At 46.5% G+C, this 20,736-nt stretch overlaps 1 protein-coding gene across 2 annotated transcripts in view; it reads left to right on the top strand.

Moving 5' to 3' along the window:
- Window positions 1-20,736, top strand: part of CACNA1C (calcium voltage-gated channel subunit alpha1 C) — a 445,763-nt gene that overhangs the window by 416,134 nt on the left and 8,893 nt on the right. For both annotated transcript variants that reach the window (XM_062491895.1, XM_062491894.1), the window contains 11 exons: window positions 1,832-1,864; window positions 4,413-4,541; window positions 8,441-8,506; window positions 11,498-11,589; window positions 12,368-12,533; window positions 13,402-13,529; window positions 15,203-15,299; window positions 15,947-16,049; window positions 17,635-17,736; window positions 18,738-18,865; window positions 19,982-20,116. In XM_062491895.1, coding sequence (XP_062347879.1) covers window positions 1,832-1,864; window positions 4,413-4,541; window positions 8,441-8,506; window positions 11,498-11,589; window positions 12,368-12,533; window positions 13,402-13,529; window positions 15,203-15,299; window positions 15,947-16,049; window positions 17,635-17,736; window positions 18,738-18,865; window positions 19,982-20,116 — 1,179 coding nt within the window. The remainder of the gene's footprint in view (window positions 1-1,831; window positions 1,865-4,412; window positions 4,542-8,440; window positions 8,507-11,497; window positions 11,590-12,367; window positions 12,534-13,401; window positions 13,530-15,202; window positions 15,300-15,946; window positions 16,050-17,634; window positions 17,737-18,737; window positions 18,866-19,981; window positions 20,117-20,736) is intronic.

The following is a 20,736-nucleotide window of genomic DNA, read 5'->3' on the forward strand; positions in this document are numbered from 1 at the left end:
AAAGCTGGAGGTTTATTACCCCCTCATGAACTCCCTCACTGTGCACAAGCATAGCAGGAACCTCAGCCCACAGTGCCACAGTTTGTACAAATCCCACCTGCCAGCATTAGCAGAACTTTTTCTGGGCTGCTTTTGAGCTTCTACCATAGGTAGGGATATAATTTGGTACATTTTTTACCACATCTTAAAACACAGCCCAGTTAGCTCAGGGAATAAGAGAAGGAATGACGATGAAGGCACAACATCCCACAGCACCTCAAAAGGCTTCTTCAGACTGTCAGTCACAGATGCACCAACACTGTCAGCCAGAAAGGATGGAGAATCCTGAAAATTTTTAGGCTTCCTTCAGTTATTTTGAAGGGCCTTTATACCTTCTACCAGGAATAAAGCAAGCAGCAGATTAAGGGTCCTTCTACTGTTAGAAAAGATGATTTGTGGAGCTAGAAAGAGGAAGGGGGATGGGACAGAGAAACACTTTGCTGGAAAGATGTTTGCCTAGCAGCACAAAATCAAAATCTATGCCCGACCTGTAAGAAATGTCTCTATGGGCACTGCTTCTTAATTTGGTATTCAAACCAACTTTTGCCTGTATGTGATCTGAAAACACAAGAGCAAACATGTGAAAGAGGAGGATAAAAGCAATGAAAGCTGACACTACCAAACCAATTAGTTAACCCAAATAATTAAATGAGTTGGTGTACGTGGGTTTTTAATTGCTCTCATTTGCCTGTACCACCAGATAGGCTGTGCATCCAAGCTACAGTTTTTCTTCAGGTAATACAATGCCAGCTTGATTACTGCAGCATCCTTGGAGAGCAGGAGCATGCTGCAGGAGTCCTCCATGGCACTAGTGGGAAATTCTGACACTGAAAGAAGAAGGAATACATCAGTTCCCACTTTGCTAAAGTAACAGACGGGTTTAGCATATGGTAGAGGTTAGGCCTGAAGGATTATGTTGCTGTTGAACTGAAGGACTCCCAGTAAAGACAGTTTTATTTAATTTGCAATTCTGCTTCTTACACCCAAGGATACTTGAAGCCTTGGGTATTTTTTAGCATTGCTTTCAGTATTGGAAATGGCCACAGAGATTAATCAAGGAATATCAGGCAGAGTGTCTGCAGTAATTTGACTCTTCCAGGCATGACCAGGGCTCGGCTCAGCTCAGTTCAGCTCAGCCTGGCCTCCAAGAACATATCCATTGTGTCCCTAGGACTTTGCTGTGAGGTGGGTGAAGGTAGAGTGAGCTAATTAGCTGCACCAACCCACTTCCCACAGCTGGTGCTGGGTGTTGTAGGCTTGCCAAGAGCTAGTGAGACTCTCCCAACCCATTGCCTCACCCAGAACAGTGTGTAAAGCAATGGGGATATATAAGCAGAAAGTGTTACTTTAGCACTGGGATATTATGGGTGTACAAATCAGATGGATGCACTAGAAGCTGGCTGGTCCCTATGCAGACATGGCCTGGATCTGAGTTGGAGACCTAAATCAGCCCCTGTATTGAACTCTTTGTAGTGATACAAGAAATGTTTTACCAGTTCAGTACCTCCACTGCCAGGGTGTCCAGCACTCAGGAGACGCTGGGTGTGACTCACATGTGGTGGTAGTGGAGAGAGCTTACATCAAATTCAGTGGCAGTTGTACCTACTTCTGCCACAGCCAGCCTTGATCCTGGGCATCCTAGGGCATAAGCCCAGCCTCTTGTGCATTTCTTTCAAATTCTCTTTTGCCCTCTTCTGCCATTTTGTTGCTCCTGTGTTAGCCAAGACCTAGTTTACTAGGGCTCTTGATTGGAGACTTATTACAGCTTATTTCTGTCTGCCTTTCTTTAAAGCCAGCTGAACATACCCAATGCTCTTCCTCTATGGTAAGACCGAAAATACAGACCACCCTCCCAGCTTCTGTGACACTCTTTCTAACACACTCCTTTTTTCTCTTCTCCGTGATCACAAGTTCTCTCTCCAAGCCCAGCCTAGTTATTTGTGCATGAAGCTGCCATGTCGTGTATTGGTGTGAGTCTGGTGTTCACATGAGCTGTGAATATGCTGCACATGTGTATCTCTTGTGCATCCTGAGCTTTCCTTTGGTCAAGTTAACTGTTGTTCTGCCTTCTAATGAACCACCAAGAGAGAACTGGACCTCTCAGATTTCTTGTTAGCCACAAATGATGTCCCTGTGTCACTATCAGTGTGACGCTGCATGAGTTTGCTGTGTGACTTCATGTCCAAGCCTCCAGAAAAGAAAGGGCTGGGACTCTGAAACTCCTCTTCAATGAGGTGATTCATTAGAACATTTGAGTTTGTGTTTTGCACATAAAAAAGAGTAAGTGGTGCAACGGTGCACAAAACACTGCTGCCTTGGTGTGACCAGCACCTCCCATACCAACCCCACAGAGCTGCAGTTACCCCAGTTTCTGGCTTGCCACTCTGCAGAACCTCCCTCCTCTGGCAAGGATACGCCTTCAAAAAGCTGGATGAAAGACAGGAGGAAGTAAGCAGGGCTACTCAAGCATCAGCTAATCTATAGCCACCTAGTTTTAAAATGACTGTAATCTTCTAAGGCATCGCTGAGTTTTTGGCTAAGTGGTTTGATGCCAGTAAGTTTCAGATTTGCATCAGGGAGGGATTTGTTCTATTTTATCTGCTGCTTAGATTTTTGCTCCAGGACACTAGGAGGGCAGAGATAAATTTCTACAGTAGCGGCCTCCTCTCAGAAAGGAAGGACAAAGGAATAGTAAAACTTCTGTCCAGATCCATGTCACAGCTTGCTGCCACCTAAGGAGCCAAGCCAACAAGAAGCACAGCAGGTAGAATAAGAAAACACTGGTTTTTTTAGTCACAACCACAGCAGGATTGCTGTCCACACAACCTTTAAATTTGAACCTCAGCTCTGTTTTAGATGGTATTAGAGCTTAGCTTCTATAGGACTCAAAGAGGTATTTGACCTTCGAGATATCCCTCTGGGACTGTAGTGTTGAGAGCACACAGTCCTTGCATAGGGACAGGGACAGAGCTGAGCACCAATCTGCTCATCCTGGCTCCGAAACAGGAGCACACAGGTACATATCTGCATCTGGACATTTAATCCCAGAAATATCCACCCGGGCTGCTGTGTGCCTTGAGTTTTATCAGAAGCAGACAAGCAAGCAGCCTCTATTTTCGCTGCCCAGTGGCAGGAAATCTAAAGAGTCTGTTCTCTCTTGGTTTACACAGTGGTGAGTGGTTAACAGCAGGGGTGATCTGCACTGTTTCTTCCTCCTAAATGTTGCTCTTTCGGGGGTGTTTAGACTCCAACTGCAGTCTTTGCAGCCTGGGTGGGGACAGAGGGGGGGTTTCCATGCACTTTGCTCGGCAGCAGGTCAAGTGGCAGGGTGACAGTGTTATCTCCCCCTGTGACAGGAGGTCACGTTCCCACAGTGCTGCTACCGGAAGGCACCAGCTCCACAGGATTTGCACAGTATTTTAGGGGGTTAATAAACTGGAAAACATGGCATTTGCTGTGCCCTTGAGCTAGGCAGCGAGTCCTCTGCCAAGGCCAGGTGAGCCTGCTGCTGCAGCAGCCTTCAGATGGATGTTGCCTTCACACATGTGAAGGCTGAGGAACGTCAGAGCTGGTTACAACCCCAGGGGAAAATGCTTAGGGACAAAGCAGATGCTGTGAGAAAAAACAGGCCAGAAGAAAGACTATTTTAAAATACTCTACGCTTAAACAGTAGCAGCGAAGCCAAAATAAAATGTTTTAAAAAAAAACAAAAGTCAGTGCGCAGACTGTGGGAAATACAAAGGGGTCATGAGAAATGAGAAAAGCCCAGCAGCAGCAGCAAGTGACCAGGGCTCAGCCTGCAGGAGCATGGCCACAGCTGCAGAAGGGCAGCCAGGCTGGCAGCAGCACCAGTGACACCAGCACACACCGTGCCCCCATGGGGTTTTGCACCCCAGGAGAAAATCTGGGACTTGCTCTTGTTTTCCAGCAGAGCAAGCAGCACGTGGCTGGTGCATGACACCAGATTCACTGCTGGCTGAGGCACTCACTGGGGTGAAACACCCCTGACAGGCCAAAAGGGAAAGTGTCCTTCTCCTCCAGTACAAGGTCAAAGGGGAATTGCTTATTTCCAATGTGAGGAGATTTGTTGGAGGGGTATAAGCACAACCTACCCCTAATCCCTGAAAGCCCAGGCAAACTGAAGGTAGAGGCTGATGTTGAGAGCCCCTGTAGAGTAGCCTCACCACCATGGGAGACAGGGCAGGCTTGAGCAGCCTTGGCCTGTCCCTGGGGTGCCGGGGAGTGGAAGCCCAGGGAGCAGTACCAGGACAAGGAACAGTGCAGTGAACCCTCGGCGTAGCGTCCTCTGTGGCCCAGGGCCCTCGTTCCTCTCGTGCTGTTGTAACTCCTGCCTCTGTGCCAATGGCTTCCAGAACGCAGAGGAAAACTCTCGCATCTCAATCACCTTCTTCCGACTCTTCCGCGTGATGCGTCTCGTGAAGCTCCTGAGCCGAGGGGAGGGCATCCGGACGCTGCTTTGGACCTTCATCAAGTCCTTCCAGGTATTCCTTCACTTGTCTCTAAGAAAAGACCTAACTCCTTTTGATTTCCCTTGGTGGCCTCTCAGGGAGCGGTTTCACCCAGTGCCTCAACTCAAAGGTGCCCAGGGACAAGCAGCATGAATGAGTCAAGTAAATGGAATGCCTGGGCATGAGTTTCATCTTTAAAGCATGGGCAATTGCTTGAGACCCTCCTGAGCAGCCTTAATAGTTCAGTTCAACTCAATTACTGCCTGTCTGTAACCCTTCAATCCCATCTTTTTTTTTTCTTTATTTGAGCTGTATTTCATATGTGTAACTTTAAGTGAAATACACCGCTATGGGGGGAAGGCCTGGGTCTCAATTAAGTTTCCTTTAAGCCTTGTTTTGAGGATTTCCACTGAGTATTAGAGGTGTGTGGCCTCCATACTTTCATCCAGGAAGAATTCACCTTTTTAGCCCTATTCTTTTGAGCTGGTAACAATGCCAAGTTATTAAATTGCTGCTGCTTTTTTTTTCCCCTGGATACAGGTTGCATTTCAGTGGTAGGTAAAGTTCCAGAGTAGATAGGAGGAAGTGAAGGAGACCAGAATGGATAAGAATCATCACCTTTGGAGGAAAAAAAACACCACAGTTATTTGCTAGGAAAAAACCTAGCCACGTGTAGCAAAATGGCAGAGATGAAGCATGGCATATTCCTGCATTTTAAAAGTACTTGACCTGGATTTACTGGAGCAGCACAACCTGAATGTTATCTGGCACATATCCAAAGGAAGTGGCAGAGAAACACAGCACAGGAATACAAATGATGGCAAAAGCATGAAAGAGTAACTTGTGCAACACACAAGTCTTGAAACAGCAACTATACACCCCTCAGACTGAGGCTGTAAATGGTCAATAGCTTTTGTATTGACTCAAATGGAAAAAGAACTGACCCACACTTTAAAACTTAAGCCTCACCAGTGACAACACAAACTGAGACCAAAGCCTGCAGTGCTGCATCTCATTGCAACTTCTGTCTCCTCTCAGCAGAAGTAGCACACGTGCACACCAGGGATCAGCACGGACTTCTTCCAGTGCAGCTCTCAATGGTCCCAGTAGCCAGACCACCAGGCTGATGCAAAGCACTCATTTTGCACACTCCTTGACTGCCAGAGGACCTAACCCTGCACAGCAGGTTGCTGACACATCCATACCACAGTGGCTTTTTCCATTGCTTTCAGAGTGCCAATTTCCAGGTTGTTATTTGAGCAGTGCTGCTGGGAACCATTTTGTTTGCATGCGTAGGAATGAGATTCCCTTGGCACAGCTCAGCCAGCACTGATGCAGGGGACGGAGTCAGAATTTCCAGTTCCTGCTTCTCCTCCCCTTGCCCCTGTACCCCTCGAGCCTCTTTAGCAATAGCTCGCCCTGAACTGAACTTGTCATGGCTCATGGCTGGAGAGGAAGAGGTGGATGGGAAAGGGAGCACCTGGTACATCCCTCCAGTGACCTTCAGACCTCTTTAATTGGAGAGTCACTTCAGGCAGGGTTGTAGGGTGGTGGGAGAAAGCAAAAAGGGAGGGATCTTCCACAGCGGGGGGGGAGGAAGGCGGCACTGCAAGCTAGTGCCTTTTCCCTTGAAAGCCTTTAGCCATTTATAACATGGAATTGTCTGCTCCAAGCTCCTCCTCTTGCAACTATCGGGAGGCTCCTTTGGTAGCTAAGAATAGCCACTGTGCCTCAGCCACTCCCACTGACAAAATGTGGGATCCCAGCAGACTTTGGCACAGGCTCTCCAGTGTCCCCACATGCTTCCAGGAAGCATCTCTGCTCACCCAGGGCAGCCTAATAAGCAACGAACTCATGGAGTTATATCCCGTGGTCACTTGCACGTGCCCTGGGCATGGCATGAAGCACTGACGTACAAGCTGGGGCACTGGTCAGAGTGGTGGGAAAATGCTAAGCGGGATTTCCATCTGCAGAGACAGCATCAGGGTCAGCCTGGGGAGTGGGAGGAGTAGGAAGTGAGAGGGTGCTGAGGGCACAGCAGGGCCGTGGGAATCACAATGACAAAGTGGTAACGCCAGGGAAGGACAGAGCCAGAGGAGGACAGAGACAGAAGTGTAGAATATGGGAGGTGGAGAGCTGAAGGAGCCATGGAGAACAAGGGGCAGGGATGAGCAGGAAGGTGAGTTAGCGGAGAGGAATGGACTGAGCAGAAGAACATGAAAAGGAAGTGAAGGGGCAGACAGACAGGAGAGAAGACACTTTTCTATCCCCATTTGGATAGGAAAATCAGAAGTACGATCAGAAAACAGAAGTACTGTTAAGGTTATACACCTCAGGTCCTGTCTGGACATTATCCCAGGAGCCCTTAGGTGTTGTGTGCATCAAGTCCCAATTAAATCATCAAAAAATGTTTGGAGCCCAGTTCTGAGCTGGTGGTCTCTTCAGTGACATTGTGGGGTAAACATAGCAATTTGTCTGGCCCCCTAAAAAGACAAAGGAATCTGTCCTGAGACTCAAGATGGTGATTATAGACATTGTCTAAAGGATTTGATTATTTTTTGCCACTTTAATATTCAGATCTCTGAGATTATTTATGCAGATCTTGGTCAAATCTCCATGGTGGCCAGTGAAAATATTCCCTCCATTTTTCCTGCAGGATTTAGTTTTGTTGAATTTAGGATTACAGAAGGGTTTGGGTTGGAAGAGACCTTAAAGATCACATAGTTCCAACCAATCTGCCATGGGCAGGGACACCTTCCACTAGACCAGGTTGTTCAGAGCTCCATCCAACCTTGAGCAATCCCAGGGATGGGGCAGCCACAGCTTCTCTGGGCAACCTCTTCATGTCTCACCCACCCATATAGTAAATAATTTATTCCTAATATTTAATCTAAACCTGTCCTCTTTCAGTTTAAAACCATCACCCCTTCTCCTATCATGGCATGCCCTTGAAAAAAATCCCCCTATGTCTTTATTGTAGGTCCCCTTTAGGTATTGGATTCTCTAGATTCTCTCTGGAGCCTTCTCTTCTCCGGGCTGAACAACCCCAACTCTCTCAGCCTGTCTCCATAGCAGAGGTGCTGTAGCCCTCAGATAACGCTGTAGGTTCATTTTATTCTGTGAAATTGGGTGTTCAAAATCTAGATCAGGGACTGTACTCACATTTTGAGAGTAAACGTGCCCACCCATTTCCTCTGAAGCAAGTTCTGACAGCCTCTGGTCTGAGTGCTAGATATTTCAAAAGATTCCTGCTCAAAAGCCTAAGCGTACAAAGTCCTGAGCGCTTGATTCCTGACAGTGGTGGAGGAAACCGGCAGCACTCAGCACTTGGCTGATTGCGCTGACCTCTGCCTTGGGAGGCAGCTCTGCATATCAGGGCTCTGCATTTCCTCTTCAGCACCTGATCTCTGACACTCAGTGCATGGCAGACACCATCAGGGACACCTAACACTGAACAGGAAAGGTGCTGTAAAGTGCTGCTTCAGGTACTTAGGGTGGTACCACCCCTTGTAGCAGAGCCTTGAATTAAGATTCTGGCAGCTGTCTCATCTTTTATTTCCCCATACTGGATCCAGGGAAATATCACATGGCCATTAGTGCCAGAGTAATGCCGGCTGTGAGAGCTTTCTCCTCCTGGTAAGCAGGTGTAGACGCTATTTTTCCCTCGCTTTCCTGGCTCGGTCAAGGGCGGGAGTGACAGGAAGGCAGCGGAGCTCCATCCATCCATCCATCCATCCATCCATCCATCCATCCATCCCCCATGGCACAGAGCACACCCAGCCTGCTGGGCTGGGCGGGCAACCAAGCGTGGGCCTGTAGAGGCATCTAGTGGCCACCTGCCCGCACTACAGAGCCAGGCTCTGTGGTGTCCCAAAGCCAGCAGCACGAACCAGGCAGAGACACAGTGCTCTCTTTTTTTCTTTCGTTTCCAGGCTCTCCCCTATGTGGCTCTTTTAATAGTGATGTTGTTCTTCATCTACGCTGTGATTGGGATGCAGGTGAGTGATGCTTAAAGAGCTCGGCTGTGTCTGTCTTCTCCTGCTAGAGCATGGGAGCTGGCTTATAGGGTAACTAGATCAGTGTGTGGCTGTGGGGGCTTACAGCAATGTTTTCACCCAGTAAAGTAAGATGGCAGCTAACCTTGGCTGGAGAGCATCTTCTGACTGAGTACTTCCAACAACAGCACAACATGCTCCAGAAAAAAAGCAAGCAAGCAAAAAAGAATTGACCCATTCAATGGCAGAACACAATATGCAAACAGTAAAAAGACGATGCCTGCCCTCTGCATTCTCAAAGGACTATCCACTAAGAATTGCTTGTTGGTTCAAAACAGTTTTTCAAGTGGGCTTATGTCCACAGTGCTGCACTGAACAAACCAAAATGTTCTCTTGCATCTCTTTCACATTGGCATAATTTCCACTGAATTTTAAAGAGCAGCTTTTGATCTACACCCATGAAGGTAAATATGGGATCAGATGTACCAATGTACCAATACTCAGAGTTTCTCCAGGAAGCTGCAACAATACATCTTACTTAGTTTGCAAAATGGGCTTGGAATCATCCTGAGCATTCACCTGTGCAAGGAACTGATGTTGCACAGACACCATTGAAGACAACACGTGATACAGACACACTGTGACAGTCCCAGCCTCATTTGCTGTGCTGCTTTTCAAGCTAAGCTTCACTTTCCACTTTGGTGTTAATCAAAGTTCTCAGACAAGTCAGCCATCTGGGGCCAGAGGCCACAGTATAGAAAGGCATGGCGTAATTGCTTCCAGAGGTTTTCAAAAATGACAGGCTTCTTGGTTTCACAATGACAACAGAATTGGTAATGAAATTCATCTGACCTCTGTGACCTTGTTTTAATTTGTTTCCTGTTATTATAATCACATGTTTTCACAGACTCCATCTACCCTGCCCCACCATGAAATACAAAATTAATGTTTTCCTGAATTATCACAGGTTATCTCAGTAGCCTCAGTAAACATGGCTGTCATTTACTCTACTAAGCTCATACTGTAAACTTGCCAGTTTTGCCTTTAATACCTAAGATGGCCAAGATCTTACAGAATTACCTATGCTATACATAAAATCACTTCAGAGTATTCAGCTGGTATTATAATGTTGTACAAAGCATTATAAGTGGCTTCCAAGCACCCACACAGATGGGGTCTACAGTGATCAGGGCACTGCCGTGGTCAGATGCTTTATTCTCTATTTCTACTTCTTTTTCTGTCAGCTTGTTCTAAGTTACCTATTTAACCCTTGGCTTACATTCAAGCCTCTGTTTAAATCATCTCAGCAGCCTGAAGACCACACATCTGTCTTCCCTTAAGAAAACCAACCTTTTTTTTCATTTTCCCTGTTTGCCCAGAGCGAGCCCACAGACCTGTGATTATCACTTTTTGTCCAAATGGTATCTGAGACATTTTGTGTGCAGCTCTCTTGAACATGCTGACACATAGAGTTCCCTCACACATAGGGACATATAGGAAGGAAAATCATCCCTCACTTCATTAAGCAGCCACCATGAAAGACTGGATGTACCAGATCTGATAAAAATATCAGAATTTCCCATATAAAGGAGACCTACTACTTTATGTCAGCAACTGCCACAACTTGGAGCGTTCAAGCCTCACTACCTAATGTGCTCAGGTGGAAAAAATCCAAGTTGATGCTGATGGATGAAGCCACTCATACGATGGCCCAGGAGACACAGATTGGAGGAACCTCCACTTTCAGCTCCTCCCAGGTACCTAATGCAAAACACCCACAGCAGCTGCTGCCAGTGCCTCCTGTGCGAGGGAAGCTGCAGGGTCCAAAGGAAGATCATGGGAAGCTCCCTTACCTACATTTGCCTGAAATGAAAAATATGGGCTGCCTCAGCTCAAACTCAGTGCAGCTGGGGCTGTCAGTGCTGCCTGTGGCGTGGGGCTGGCCTCATGCATCCATGAGGAACCCCTGAGGAAAGCTGCCATGTGCTGACCCTCCCTCCCGTCTGTCCCACCATTGTCCCCATGCTCCTCTCCACGTCGTTGTTTCTCTTGGGGTGCTAATTATCAGTGACATTTCCTTGAAAAGAAGCTCGTTGTCCTCTCAGAGCTGCTCTGCTCCTGCTGCTTGTTTCAGCTACAGAGAGATTACAGCTCTCAGCCCCCCGAGACCTCTGCCACGTTGTTATCAATGGGGAATAAATAGTCCTGGCAATGCTGTGCAGAGACCTTTCTGCCACACACTGTTTGTTAAGCTCTCAGTACCACTGCCTGAAAGTACCACAGCTATCCAATATTTTTTAAAGAAGCCTGGGGACACCAAAGATAGGCTCCTAAAAATGTTTGATGATGATTGCAGGCTTCATGCCATGCACTAAGGGGTGGTATGGGAGGAAGCTCCAGAACATCCTTATCTGGGCAGATCTAGTCATCATCTTCATGCTCCTGCATTCTCGGAGGAACCCTGAAACAGCTGCTGATGACAAGCATGACTGTAGAAGGGCAGGTAATCAGACAATTACAGATCCAAGGCAATGCATTTACATTGTTTTGTGAAGATCCAAGGACCCCCACAGTGATGGAAGCTCAAGGCTTTGCAGCTTCTGGATTTTTGCTATCATTTCCTCCTGATGAAGATAGATAAGCAATGAAGGAAGGAGCCTTCTCTTCTGTCTTACTGATTTCTTTCAACTGGACTCCCTTCCCAAATGAGTGCCATTTAAAACAAGGCCCCATGTCATGTATTCAGTGTACGAATAAGGAAGGGCACCTAGTTTTGACACAAGAAGCTTCTTATTAAAAAGTTAGTGCTTTTCTGCTGATAAAGCAGAAGCCAAGGAAGCAACAATATATAAAAAAGACACACAGAAGAGTTTATTTTAATAAAAGAGCATATTCCATTAAATATCGGAGTCAGGGTGAGGCCAAGAGCTATGGGTGACAAGAGGTTTGGGGATTTTGCTGGGCTAATCTGAAAAGACTTCTACTTTCTGCCAGGTATTTGGTAAAATTGCGCTGAACGATACCACAGAAATCAACCGCAACAATAACTTCCAGACCTTCCCCCAGGCAGTGCTGCTGCTTTTCAGGTGGGTGTATGACAGCTCTGGATTGTGTCAGTCTGGGAGCACGATTCCTCTGCTCTCGGGCACAGCTTATCTCCTTCTACCATATCATGTTGCTAAGGTGAGTAGCAACATTTTGTCCTTCAGCAGGGGAGCCTGGGAATTATGTCAGATGGAATGACCAGTCCATTAAGTCTCTTGTACCCCAGCAGCTCACTTTGGTAATGCTCAGTGCTGGGGAGGGAGACAAATCCTCCTACACATAAGGAAGGTAGCCAGTTTTCAGTGCTCTCCAAAACTGATATGCACCAAAAACTTATTTGTTTCAAATCTGGCCAGTGTGACTCCTAGCAGGGAAAGGGACATGATGAATTCATGCTTAGGCATGACCATGCCCAGCTCAGCTTATCACATCATTCTACTCCAGCTGGGGCCAGGGAGGGGTGCTGAAGGGGTGGGAAGTTGGCACAAATTCAACACTGTTGTAACTTTGAAGGACTTTTTTAGGTGCAATCTACAGCCATGCCACACACACATCCATGATTCTGGTTGGAACGTGACAGCCCCATACCCACAGCAGCCAAAGCCAGTCAGAAATGATACACTGAGGATGGCAACAAAGCCAAACAGAGGAGCAGGATATGCCAGGGGATGTCAAAGTCATCAGCCTAACTTGCTCTTAATTGACCTCAGCAGCAAAATTCCCATTAATGTTCATGGGATCAGGAACAGGTTGCTAATGTTCCAGTCCTTGTCACATCCAAGGTCACTGATGTCATCCCCTGCCCTTTGCCTTGCCCAGGTGTGCCACAGGTGAGGCCTGGCAGGAAATCATGCTGGCATGTCTCCCAGACAAGAAATGTGACCCGGAGTCAGAGCCAGCCAACTCCACAGAAGCCGATCACTCCTGCGGCAGCAGCTTCGCTGTCTTCTATTTCATCAGCTTCTACATGCTCTGTGCCTTCCTGGTGAGTCCACCCAACCCAAACCTTCCCTGGTGAGTCCACCATCCCTCTGGCAGACTGAGCCTCTGCTTCCCCAGATGTCAGCATTGCACAGGACAATGATCTCAATGAGGGGAAATCTCCCCAAAGGGTCTTTCCCAGCAGCACCTTTCCAGTGACAAAACCCCTTCCCTGCCTCACTCCAGCTCTGCTTCCAATCCCAATCCTTTGTGCACAGCAAAGGAGCACTCTTCCTCCCTCCCCCTCAATGAGAAAACCAAATTAGTGCATTGTGGGCTGTGCTGAGGCTAGCAACGCCTCAGCCACACTTCCCACCTTCCCTCCTACCTTCCTTCTGGCTGCTGAGTGGGTTTTTCCTCCCCTGCCAGCAGCAATGACTGTGAGAATACACATATCCCACTTGCATCTGCTCTGTGCTGGCAATGCAGCACTGCTCAGAGTGACAGCACATGCTCTGCAGCTGGCAGCAGTGCCCAAAACTCTCCCAGTGAACAGCAGCAACATTTTAAAAGTTTTGGTCTTGGGCCAGAAGAAAGGACTTTTATCTCAGCCCCACTGCCTATTGAAGATAAATCCCACCCCATTCTGTCAGGCAAAGATACAGGTAAACAATAAGCCACAACAGCACATCTAAGAATTCAGCAAATTTGTGCCTCATCCATTCAGCAGAGAAGAGAAAAATGTAACCAGCTGAGACTATTCTGTCTCTGGGCTCTTCCCATTTAAACTGGGGGGCAGCATGGGGAAAGAAAGATGCTAACCCAAATGGCTTCCTAGTTTTGTGATTCCAAATCCAGACTTAAATGGAGAATCTGGTAAAATTTGCTGTTCCTTGCCTCATCCATCACATAATCTCTGTCCTTGTTTGCAGATCATCAATCTTTTTGTAGCTGTTATAATGGATAACTTTGATTACCTGACACGGGACTGGTCCATTTTAGGACCACATCACCTGGATGAGTTTAAAAGGATCTGGGCAGAGTATGACCCTGAAGCTAAGTAAGTAACCCAGTCTGGATATCAGAGCTCCTTGGGAGAACAGGCCCATTATTTTCTCTTCTCTAGACCCAGTGCAGTAAGTGCCACGTTCCTCCTGCAGGAACACCCTTTTTTTTTTTTTTATTTTTTTTTCTTTTTGTACAAAACTCCTAAAATAGATATCACCACAAGGTACTGCTGGTGAATTCATAAGCCCAAAGTGCAAGGAAACTCAAAGATATCTCAGCATTTAGGCTGCACTGTTCCCTTTCAGGCCATTGTTTTACTTTCTATGAGGGAGATACAGACTTAGTGAGGGGAAGCAGGAGATTGAGAAAAGGTGATTACACGCCTGGTTTATTATTGCATTTGTTTGGGATATTGGGATGTGAGTCTTCTGCTTGACTTCATACTCACAGCAGAGCTGCTGTGCTCAAATTCCTGTTTTTTCATATGTCATATATGGCCATCTCAACCTCTACATTCACATGGCTGCATTACATTGTCTGAAGGGTTATTTACAACAGCAGACTTGCAGGAATTTAAAATTACACCACAACAACTCACATCAGGGCTTAACTGACATTCAGTATTATATGCTCTGTTTGACACATGCTTAGGCTTAAAGAGCATTTAGATCCCTGTAGCATTACTGTACAGTTAACAATTGTAATTGCAAAGCTCCCTTCATAATGCAAAAGCCATGGAAAGAGATTTGGGTGTAAACTAAAAGCAGATCTCTTTAGGAGACGTAGTGTTGAGATTATTCTGGGCTCAGGTTCTGCCATATGTGGATGTGGGTGTGTCACTTTATGAGAGTGATACATGAATTTAAACACTTCTTCCAGTTCAGGGTAACTTCCCCGGCTGGCAACTTTTAATATGGATGGAGAATAAGCACAGACTCCTAATAAAAACACTGTTTATTAACAAAACAGACACTACTGTTTATGCTTGCTTGAAGGCTAGACTGCAGTGGCTGAAGCTGTATAATAGATAGCCACACAGTTCAGATGGCATCCTGTTCCCCACTGATTATAAATGGGAAGCCCTTTTATTCCTCTTCCCCATCCACGTATCATGACCCTCTGGCTCTGGTAACCTTCCTCCTTCCATGAGAGAATTCTTCTTTTGAGATGCCATTTACCAAACTTAAGAGAAACCCAGCTGCTGCTGTGGAGGAAATTCAGTACTTTGTGCTCACTCTAGTGACACCCCAAAGCATAAACAAATATTAAAAGATAGTAGCTTGGGGCTATTTATGTTGGAGGCAAACCACAAGGAAATAGACTCTTATACCTCTCTGCCTGCTGTAGGCCTCAGCCCAACAAATAGATAAGTAGATATTTATTTCGAGCAGGTAATTGATGGGAAGAGAACCCCAAATTGTCTGTGCACTAAGAAACTTCAACACTGAAAAGGCAGAGGTCAGTTCTTGCAAGTATTGACTCAAGTATGACTGACAGCTGGAATTTCCACAGTAGTAGAAGTTACATGAATGCTGGGCAAATCCTGCAGAAGGCACCAAATGCAAGAAGCCTGAAATAATACTTCAAGCTATGCCTGGACTACAGGGAGCAGCAGCATGGGGCTGGAGAGACCTTAGTGACACTTTTAGCTGTAGCTGCACTCTGCAGGTGGGTCAGCAGCTCAGCCCAGTCAGGATGCAGCCCTCACTGAGCTTTCTTCCTTAGGGGACGGATCAAACACCTGGATGTTGTGACGCTGCTCCGGCGGATCCAGCCCCCGCTGGGCTTCGGGAAGCTCTGTCCTCACCGGGTGGCTTGCAAAGTAAGGCATTGCAGCTCAAGGGAGGTTGGGCTCAGAGCAGCTAAACCAGAGAATCAGTCAGAGAATATAGAATGGTTTGGCCCCAAAGGCGCTTTAAAGACCATCTAATTCCAACCTCCATGCTTGGGCAGGGCTGCCTTCCACCAGACCAGTTGTTTTACACTAAACAGCCTGCCTTGGCATTTTCTGCCTGACCCTGCCTCACTCACTGGGCACATCCCAGCTCACCACTCAAGAGGCAGAGCCAGCAACAGCATGTCTGGACAACTCCTGGGCTGCCCTGTGCCTCTTACCAGCTCCTCTGAGCTGCAACCACCCAGTCAAGGGCTGGAGGGTCACCAGCAGGTAGGTAGTGCACTACTCAGGGCCATCAGCCTTATGTCTGGTTAGGAGAGCCCATCTGTGCTAAATACAGCTCTCAAGTACCAAGAATACACATCTGCTTGTACTGTCCAACACCCATCTTGAGACAGATTAGGAGAGATAGAAATAACAGGGCATTCTCATTGTATAACCAAACCGCAGGCCATGGATATTCACATAAGGGGGATGGTAGGTCTGGAGGATGTCACAAGGACATAAGGAAGAGCATGCTTCAGTCCACATGTGGCAGTGTGATTGTTGTCTTTCTTCTCTTCATCCCACAGCGTCTTGTCTCCATGAATATGCCACTGAACAGTGATGGGACCGTCATGTTCAATGCCACTCTCTTTGCATTGGTCAGAACAGCACTGAGGATCAAGACAGAAGGTGAGAAGCTTGCTGACTGCAAGGATACAAAGGTGTTCATGCCAAGGTGTCCTGAGCTGGAATAAACCAACAGGGACATCTTGTTCAAAATGATCCAAATTACTCCTATGCAGCACATGGGACAAAAAGCTCTGTAAAGAGGTTTGGAGGAACAATATCTTCTAGGGAAAGCACAGTGTTTCCCCCTGCCTAGGAAGCCAGTGCTTCCTATAGTATCATCTCAAATTACTGATCACATTCTTCACAGTGGTCTGAAAGTTTAAAGTTTTAGATCAATGTCTTCTCACACAGGAATTAGGAGGACAAAGGGCAAAGAAGCCTCCTCTTTGTACCCATCTGCAGAACTCAGCCACTTCTTGACTGCTGTTTTCACTGATCTTCCTGTCCAAGGGAGAACAAAGAACTTGGACTGGAGGGTTTCATCTCACAAAAGCTCCTCCTGTGCTTCCATTAGCATGACTTAATATTACATTGTAGTAACAGTGGTGTTGTAAAGAGAGATGAGAAGTAAAGGGACTGTTAATAGCTTTGCATAGACAGCAGGTATATTTGAGGAAAACAGACAAGATTTGGGGCTCAGCTTGTCCTTTTTGTTGCACTCTGTCACCTGCGTAATGAAAGATATTGGTCCTGAGTCAAAGTCTGGCTTCATGTATTAATGAGATGCATTAAAAGAGAGTGTAGATTTGTGATTCACAGCTAAACACCTCTGCCTCAGGAGTGGCTGCATTACATTTCAGGTATGGGGAAGCAGAGACCAGCAGAATTCTACCTCACTGTGCCAGCTGTACAGCTGAGCCTAAAACCAGTGTCAGAATGAAAAAAATATATATTAAGGCATTGAAAGTTGTGCTAAACAGAATATGACTATAGCACAAGAGACTCTCCTGAGGAAAAAGCCACCCACAATCCCTGTAAGATATCTTGTGTCTTATGAAACAGAAACCCAAAAAGGACTCATTTTCTTATCTATCTGAGCCTCAGACTCTTGGAGGCATTGACAGTGAACTCCTGGGAAACCATCTAAAGCCTCAAACTGCTTTCATTCTTGCCTTAGGATCTTTTAAGTAGTCAGTGCAGGAGTTTGGAATTAGCCCTGCTGAGTAAGATTTCTGCCTTTGATGCTGTCCATGTGTTGCATCCTCAGCAAGTTATTCAGTGTCCCTATCTTCACTTCATCCTATTATAAAAACTACTGCCATGCAGACCCTTAGTGCTGGGGAGAAATAAGAAAAATTACAGGAACAGCACCTTTAGGAGGACAAGATAGTAGTTTCAGACTCCTAGAGAGAGAAGAGAGGGGTTTGAATGTACATAAGAAATAAAACTGAAGGTGACTCATTTGAGAGGGGATGGGTATCTAGAAGGAAAGTCACCTCCCTACCCAGAGATAACTATGCATATTTAGGAAGAAGACCTCTTGCTGTGAGGGAGCTTTAGGAATGGTCTGAGCCTCTCTTGGCCCAAAACTTTCCACTACTGAAAACACTCTGATATTTACCTCCTGATATTTCCATGTCAGACATTAAATTGCTCCTCTGCAGGATCTGCTTAATTCCTGTCTCTGATGATTTTCACCCTGCAGGTAACCTGGAGCAAGCCAACGAAGAGCTGAGAGCAATAATTAAGAAAATCTGGAAGCGCACCAGTATGAAGCTGCTGGACCAGGTGGTGCCTCCTGCAGGTGGTGAGTGCATGATCTTGTCCCTGTCCCTGAACCTCTCTGTTTTTTTCCCTCACCTGTCCTGTCCTAATGCACCTCGTGATCATCAGGTGGAATAAGGGGCACAGACTTTCTTTTACAAGCTATCTGTATTTCAGATATCTGATTTCAGATCTGTATTTCAGCCTATCAGGCTGAGTTCTGTTCTATACTAACATGAATATCCTGTTCCTACTGCTGAGAAATCAGGGAAAAAAAAAAATGTGCATAAATAGGTGTTGGTGCATAGGCATCCAGTATGGCATTCACTGACTTTCCAGTTGGCCCCATGGGCACAAAACAGCACTTGGCAGTCAGCCAACAGAAGCAGACAGGTCCTGAGCCTGCTCTGAAGTCAGTGGACCATGTCTTCTAAAATTTCCAGTGGGTTTGCAGACAGGAAGAGAGCTACCTGGAGAAAAACAGTCCACATTTTGGCTGGCTGACGCTTTTTATTGTGTGGGAACACAGCTGTGACTGCATTTCAGGGGAGAGGTGATCTTCTCTGCTAACTCATACCCATGTTAGGCAAAAGGAGGCAGAATTCCAGTGCAGAGAAGGGTCAGAGCAGGCCTGGGATGGATGATCAGTCAGAGGCTGTTGGCTGTTGTGAATAAGTCTTACCCCAGGCTGTCACAAGACAGCAGCATGTGTTGACCTAGACTGGGAGGCTGCTGCTATAACGAGATCCTTTGTGGTTAAGCAACACCAGAGACTGCAAAGGTTAGATGTGCTCCTGCTGCAGGGATTTTGTGCCAGCAGAGCCAATCTGCCCCAATGCCACCTGCACCTCTCCTCCTGACTATTCACAGCAAGCTCTGGCTGTGGAGCAATCCCTTCCTTCAGCCCTGCATCCTGATGTCATAAAAAGCAGAGATGGACAGCACCCAGTGTTTCTGCAAGATTTACATGAGCAAATACATGATAAATCAGCTGCTTATTTAATTTATTTTTTCCCCCTCCCCCCCCCCCCCCCCCCCTTGCAGATGACGAGGTGACCGTCGGGAAGTTCTACGCCACTTTCTTGATCCAGGAATATTTCCGGAAGTTCAAGAAACGTAAAGAGCAGGGGCTGGTGGGGAAGCCCTCCCAGCGCAATGCACTGTCCTTACAGGTGACAAGCGGGCCCCAAGTGGACCGGGGTGGTACAGTAGAGACAGGTGGCCCCACTTCCCTCTTCAGCCATTCTGGGGGTTGCAGTGGGCTATCCCTACTGGACAGGAGTTTGTAGACCCCTTCAATTATTACACTGATCCTTTTGGACAAATAGCTGTGTACCATGGGCTCACAATCCCTTGGCTCTGGAAATGGAAGGAACAGGTGAGGCATAATCACAATTTATCAATAAGCCAGTAATATTTGAAATTTGTGATCCTCTTAGAGAACTCACATGAAGTGTCCTACAGACATTTGCTTACTCCCACATACATTTGACCCATTCTGAGTGCATTGCTGCCAGGAGGCAAAATCACTTAAAAAGCAAAAAGCATACCTGGATGCCAAGGCCATCCAATGGACAGGACTGTAAGAATTGGGATCTGTTCCCCACTGTGATACATGTTTACACAGTAGATTATCAGGCTGTGCGACAGAAAGAGAAAACCCCATTGACTGTACAAGCAGGACTATTTATGTCCCTCAAGGATACATTGAGAAAAAAGGGTGACTCTGGAATTTCAGCAAGTTGAAAAGTGCTGTGATGTGGGCACAGAAACAGAATGAAGCCTCAGTGTGCCCACCCCTTACCACCCTGGATGGACTCTTTGGAACAGGCTCCAGTCAGTAATGTGTTTGAGGACTTTGCAGGTCCAAATGCCAGAAGCTTAGTTACTAAATCCACATTTAGGTTGCTGATAAAAAGAAGAGATTTTCTGAGGGACCAGAGTACATGGTTCAGCTGGCACTGTGGCTGCTTTAGAGCGTCTGGTTGTGGATCTGAGAACGCAGAGTTGAAAGCACACAGACCTGCTTAGTCAAGCCTGTGGATTTATGTCTATATCCTGCTGTGATGAAGCCAAGGACTTGCAACAAACATTCCTTGGTTTGCATTGCCAAGAGTTTCTCTCTCGGAGGTGGAGATGAAAGAACAGGGTTTGTTGGTGTTTCTCTAGGAGCTGGGGGTGCTATGTTAACTAAACGGACTCCACAGTGTTTAGGAAGAAATGGCAATGCTGTTATCTCTCCTGTGCCCACTCGGAGATATGAAGCTCTATAGTTTGCTGTTTTGCAGGCTGGTCTACGCACACTCCACGACATTGGGCCGGAGATCCGACGAGCAATTTCTGGAGACCTGACAGCTGAAGAAGAGCTGGACAAGGCCATGAAAGAAGCTGTTTCTGCTGCCTCTGAAGATGATATCTTCCGGGTAGGTTCCAAACAAGTTTGTGAGCTGAGGCTGAGCTCAGAGTGTTCATTCTGCGTTTCAGCTGAGCCCTCCTTGTTGTGTAGATCTTACTAGAAAACAGTGGTGGACCTAGGTCCTAAATGAAAGGTCCAAAGGTCTTTGCATAGTTTTATCCCAATTCCTTCTCTTTCTTTCAAAGGAAACTTCTCACTGGAAGATTCCCTCATGAAACCTAAATTAAAGAACAGATCAGTGCAGGCATCTTGCAATCTGCAGAGCAGCAGCCAGGCACACTTTAGTGTTTTGTTCTCTCAGTGGCACTGGTAGCAGCCTTCCAAAAAGTACACCAGGACCCAATAGAGCTCCTATGGAAGGAGAAAATTTTCTGACCAACTTAGCTGAAACTTTTCTTTCTTATTTCATTCCTGCTTCTTATAATTGTTTTCTTTGGTTACTTTTTCTCTCCTTTGGCCTTTTCCTCCTTTCTTTACAGGAAGATGCTATCAATCCCTTTCATTACCCACCATCCAAACAGTACATAACTGGCTCATTAAATTTCTCTTCATTTCTTCCTCCATGTGTTTAGTAGTTTCTGGTGCTCTTCTCAAATTCCCCCTCATATCTAACTGTTCCTTTGCAGC

Source organism: Cinclus cinclus, chromosome 4 (genome assembly GCF_963662255.1).
Source record: "Cinclus cinclus chromosome 4, bCinCin1.1, whole genome shotgun sequence".
In the NCBI taxonomy this organism is placed as follows: Eukaryota; Metazoa; Chordata; class Aves; order Passeriformes; family Cinclidae; genus Cinclus; species Cinclus cinclus.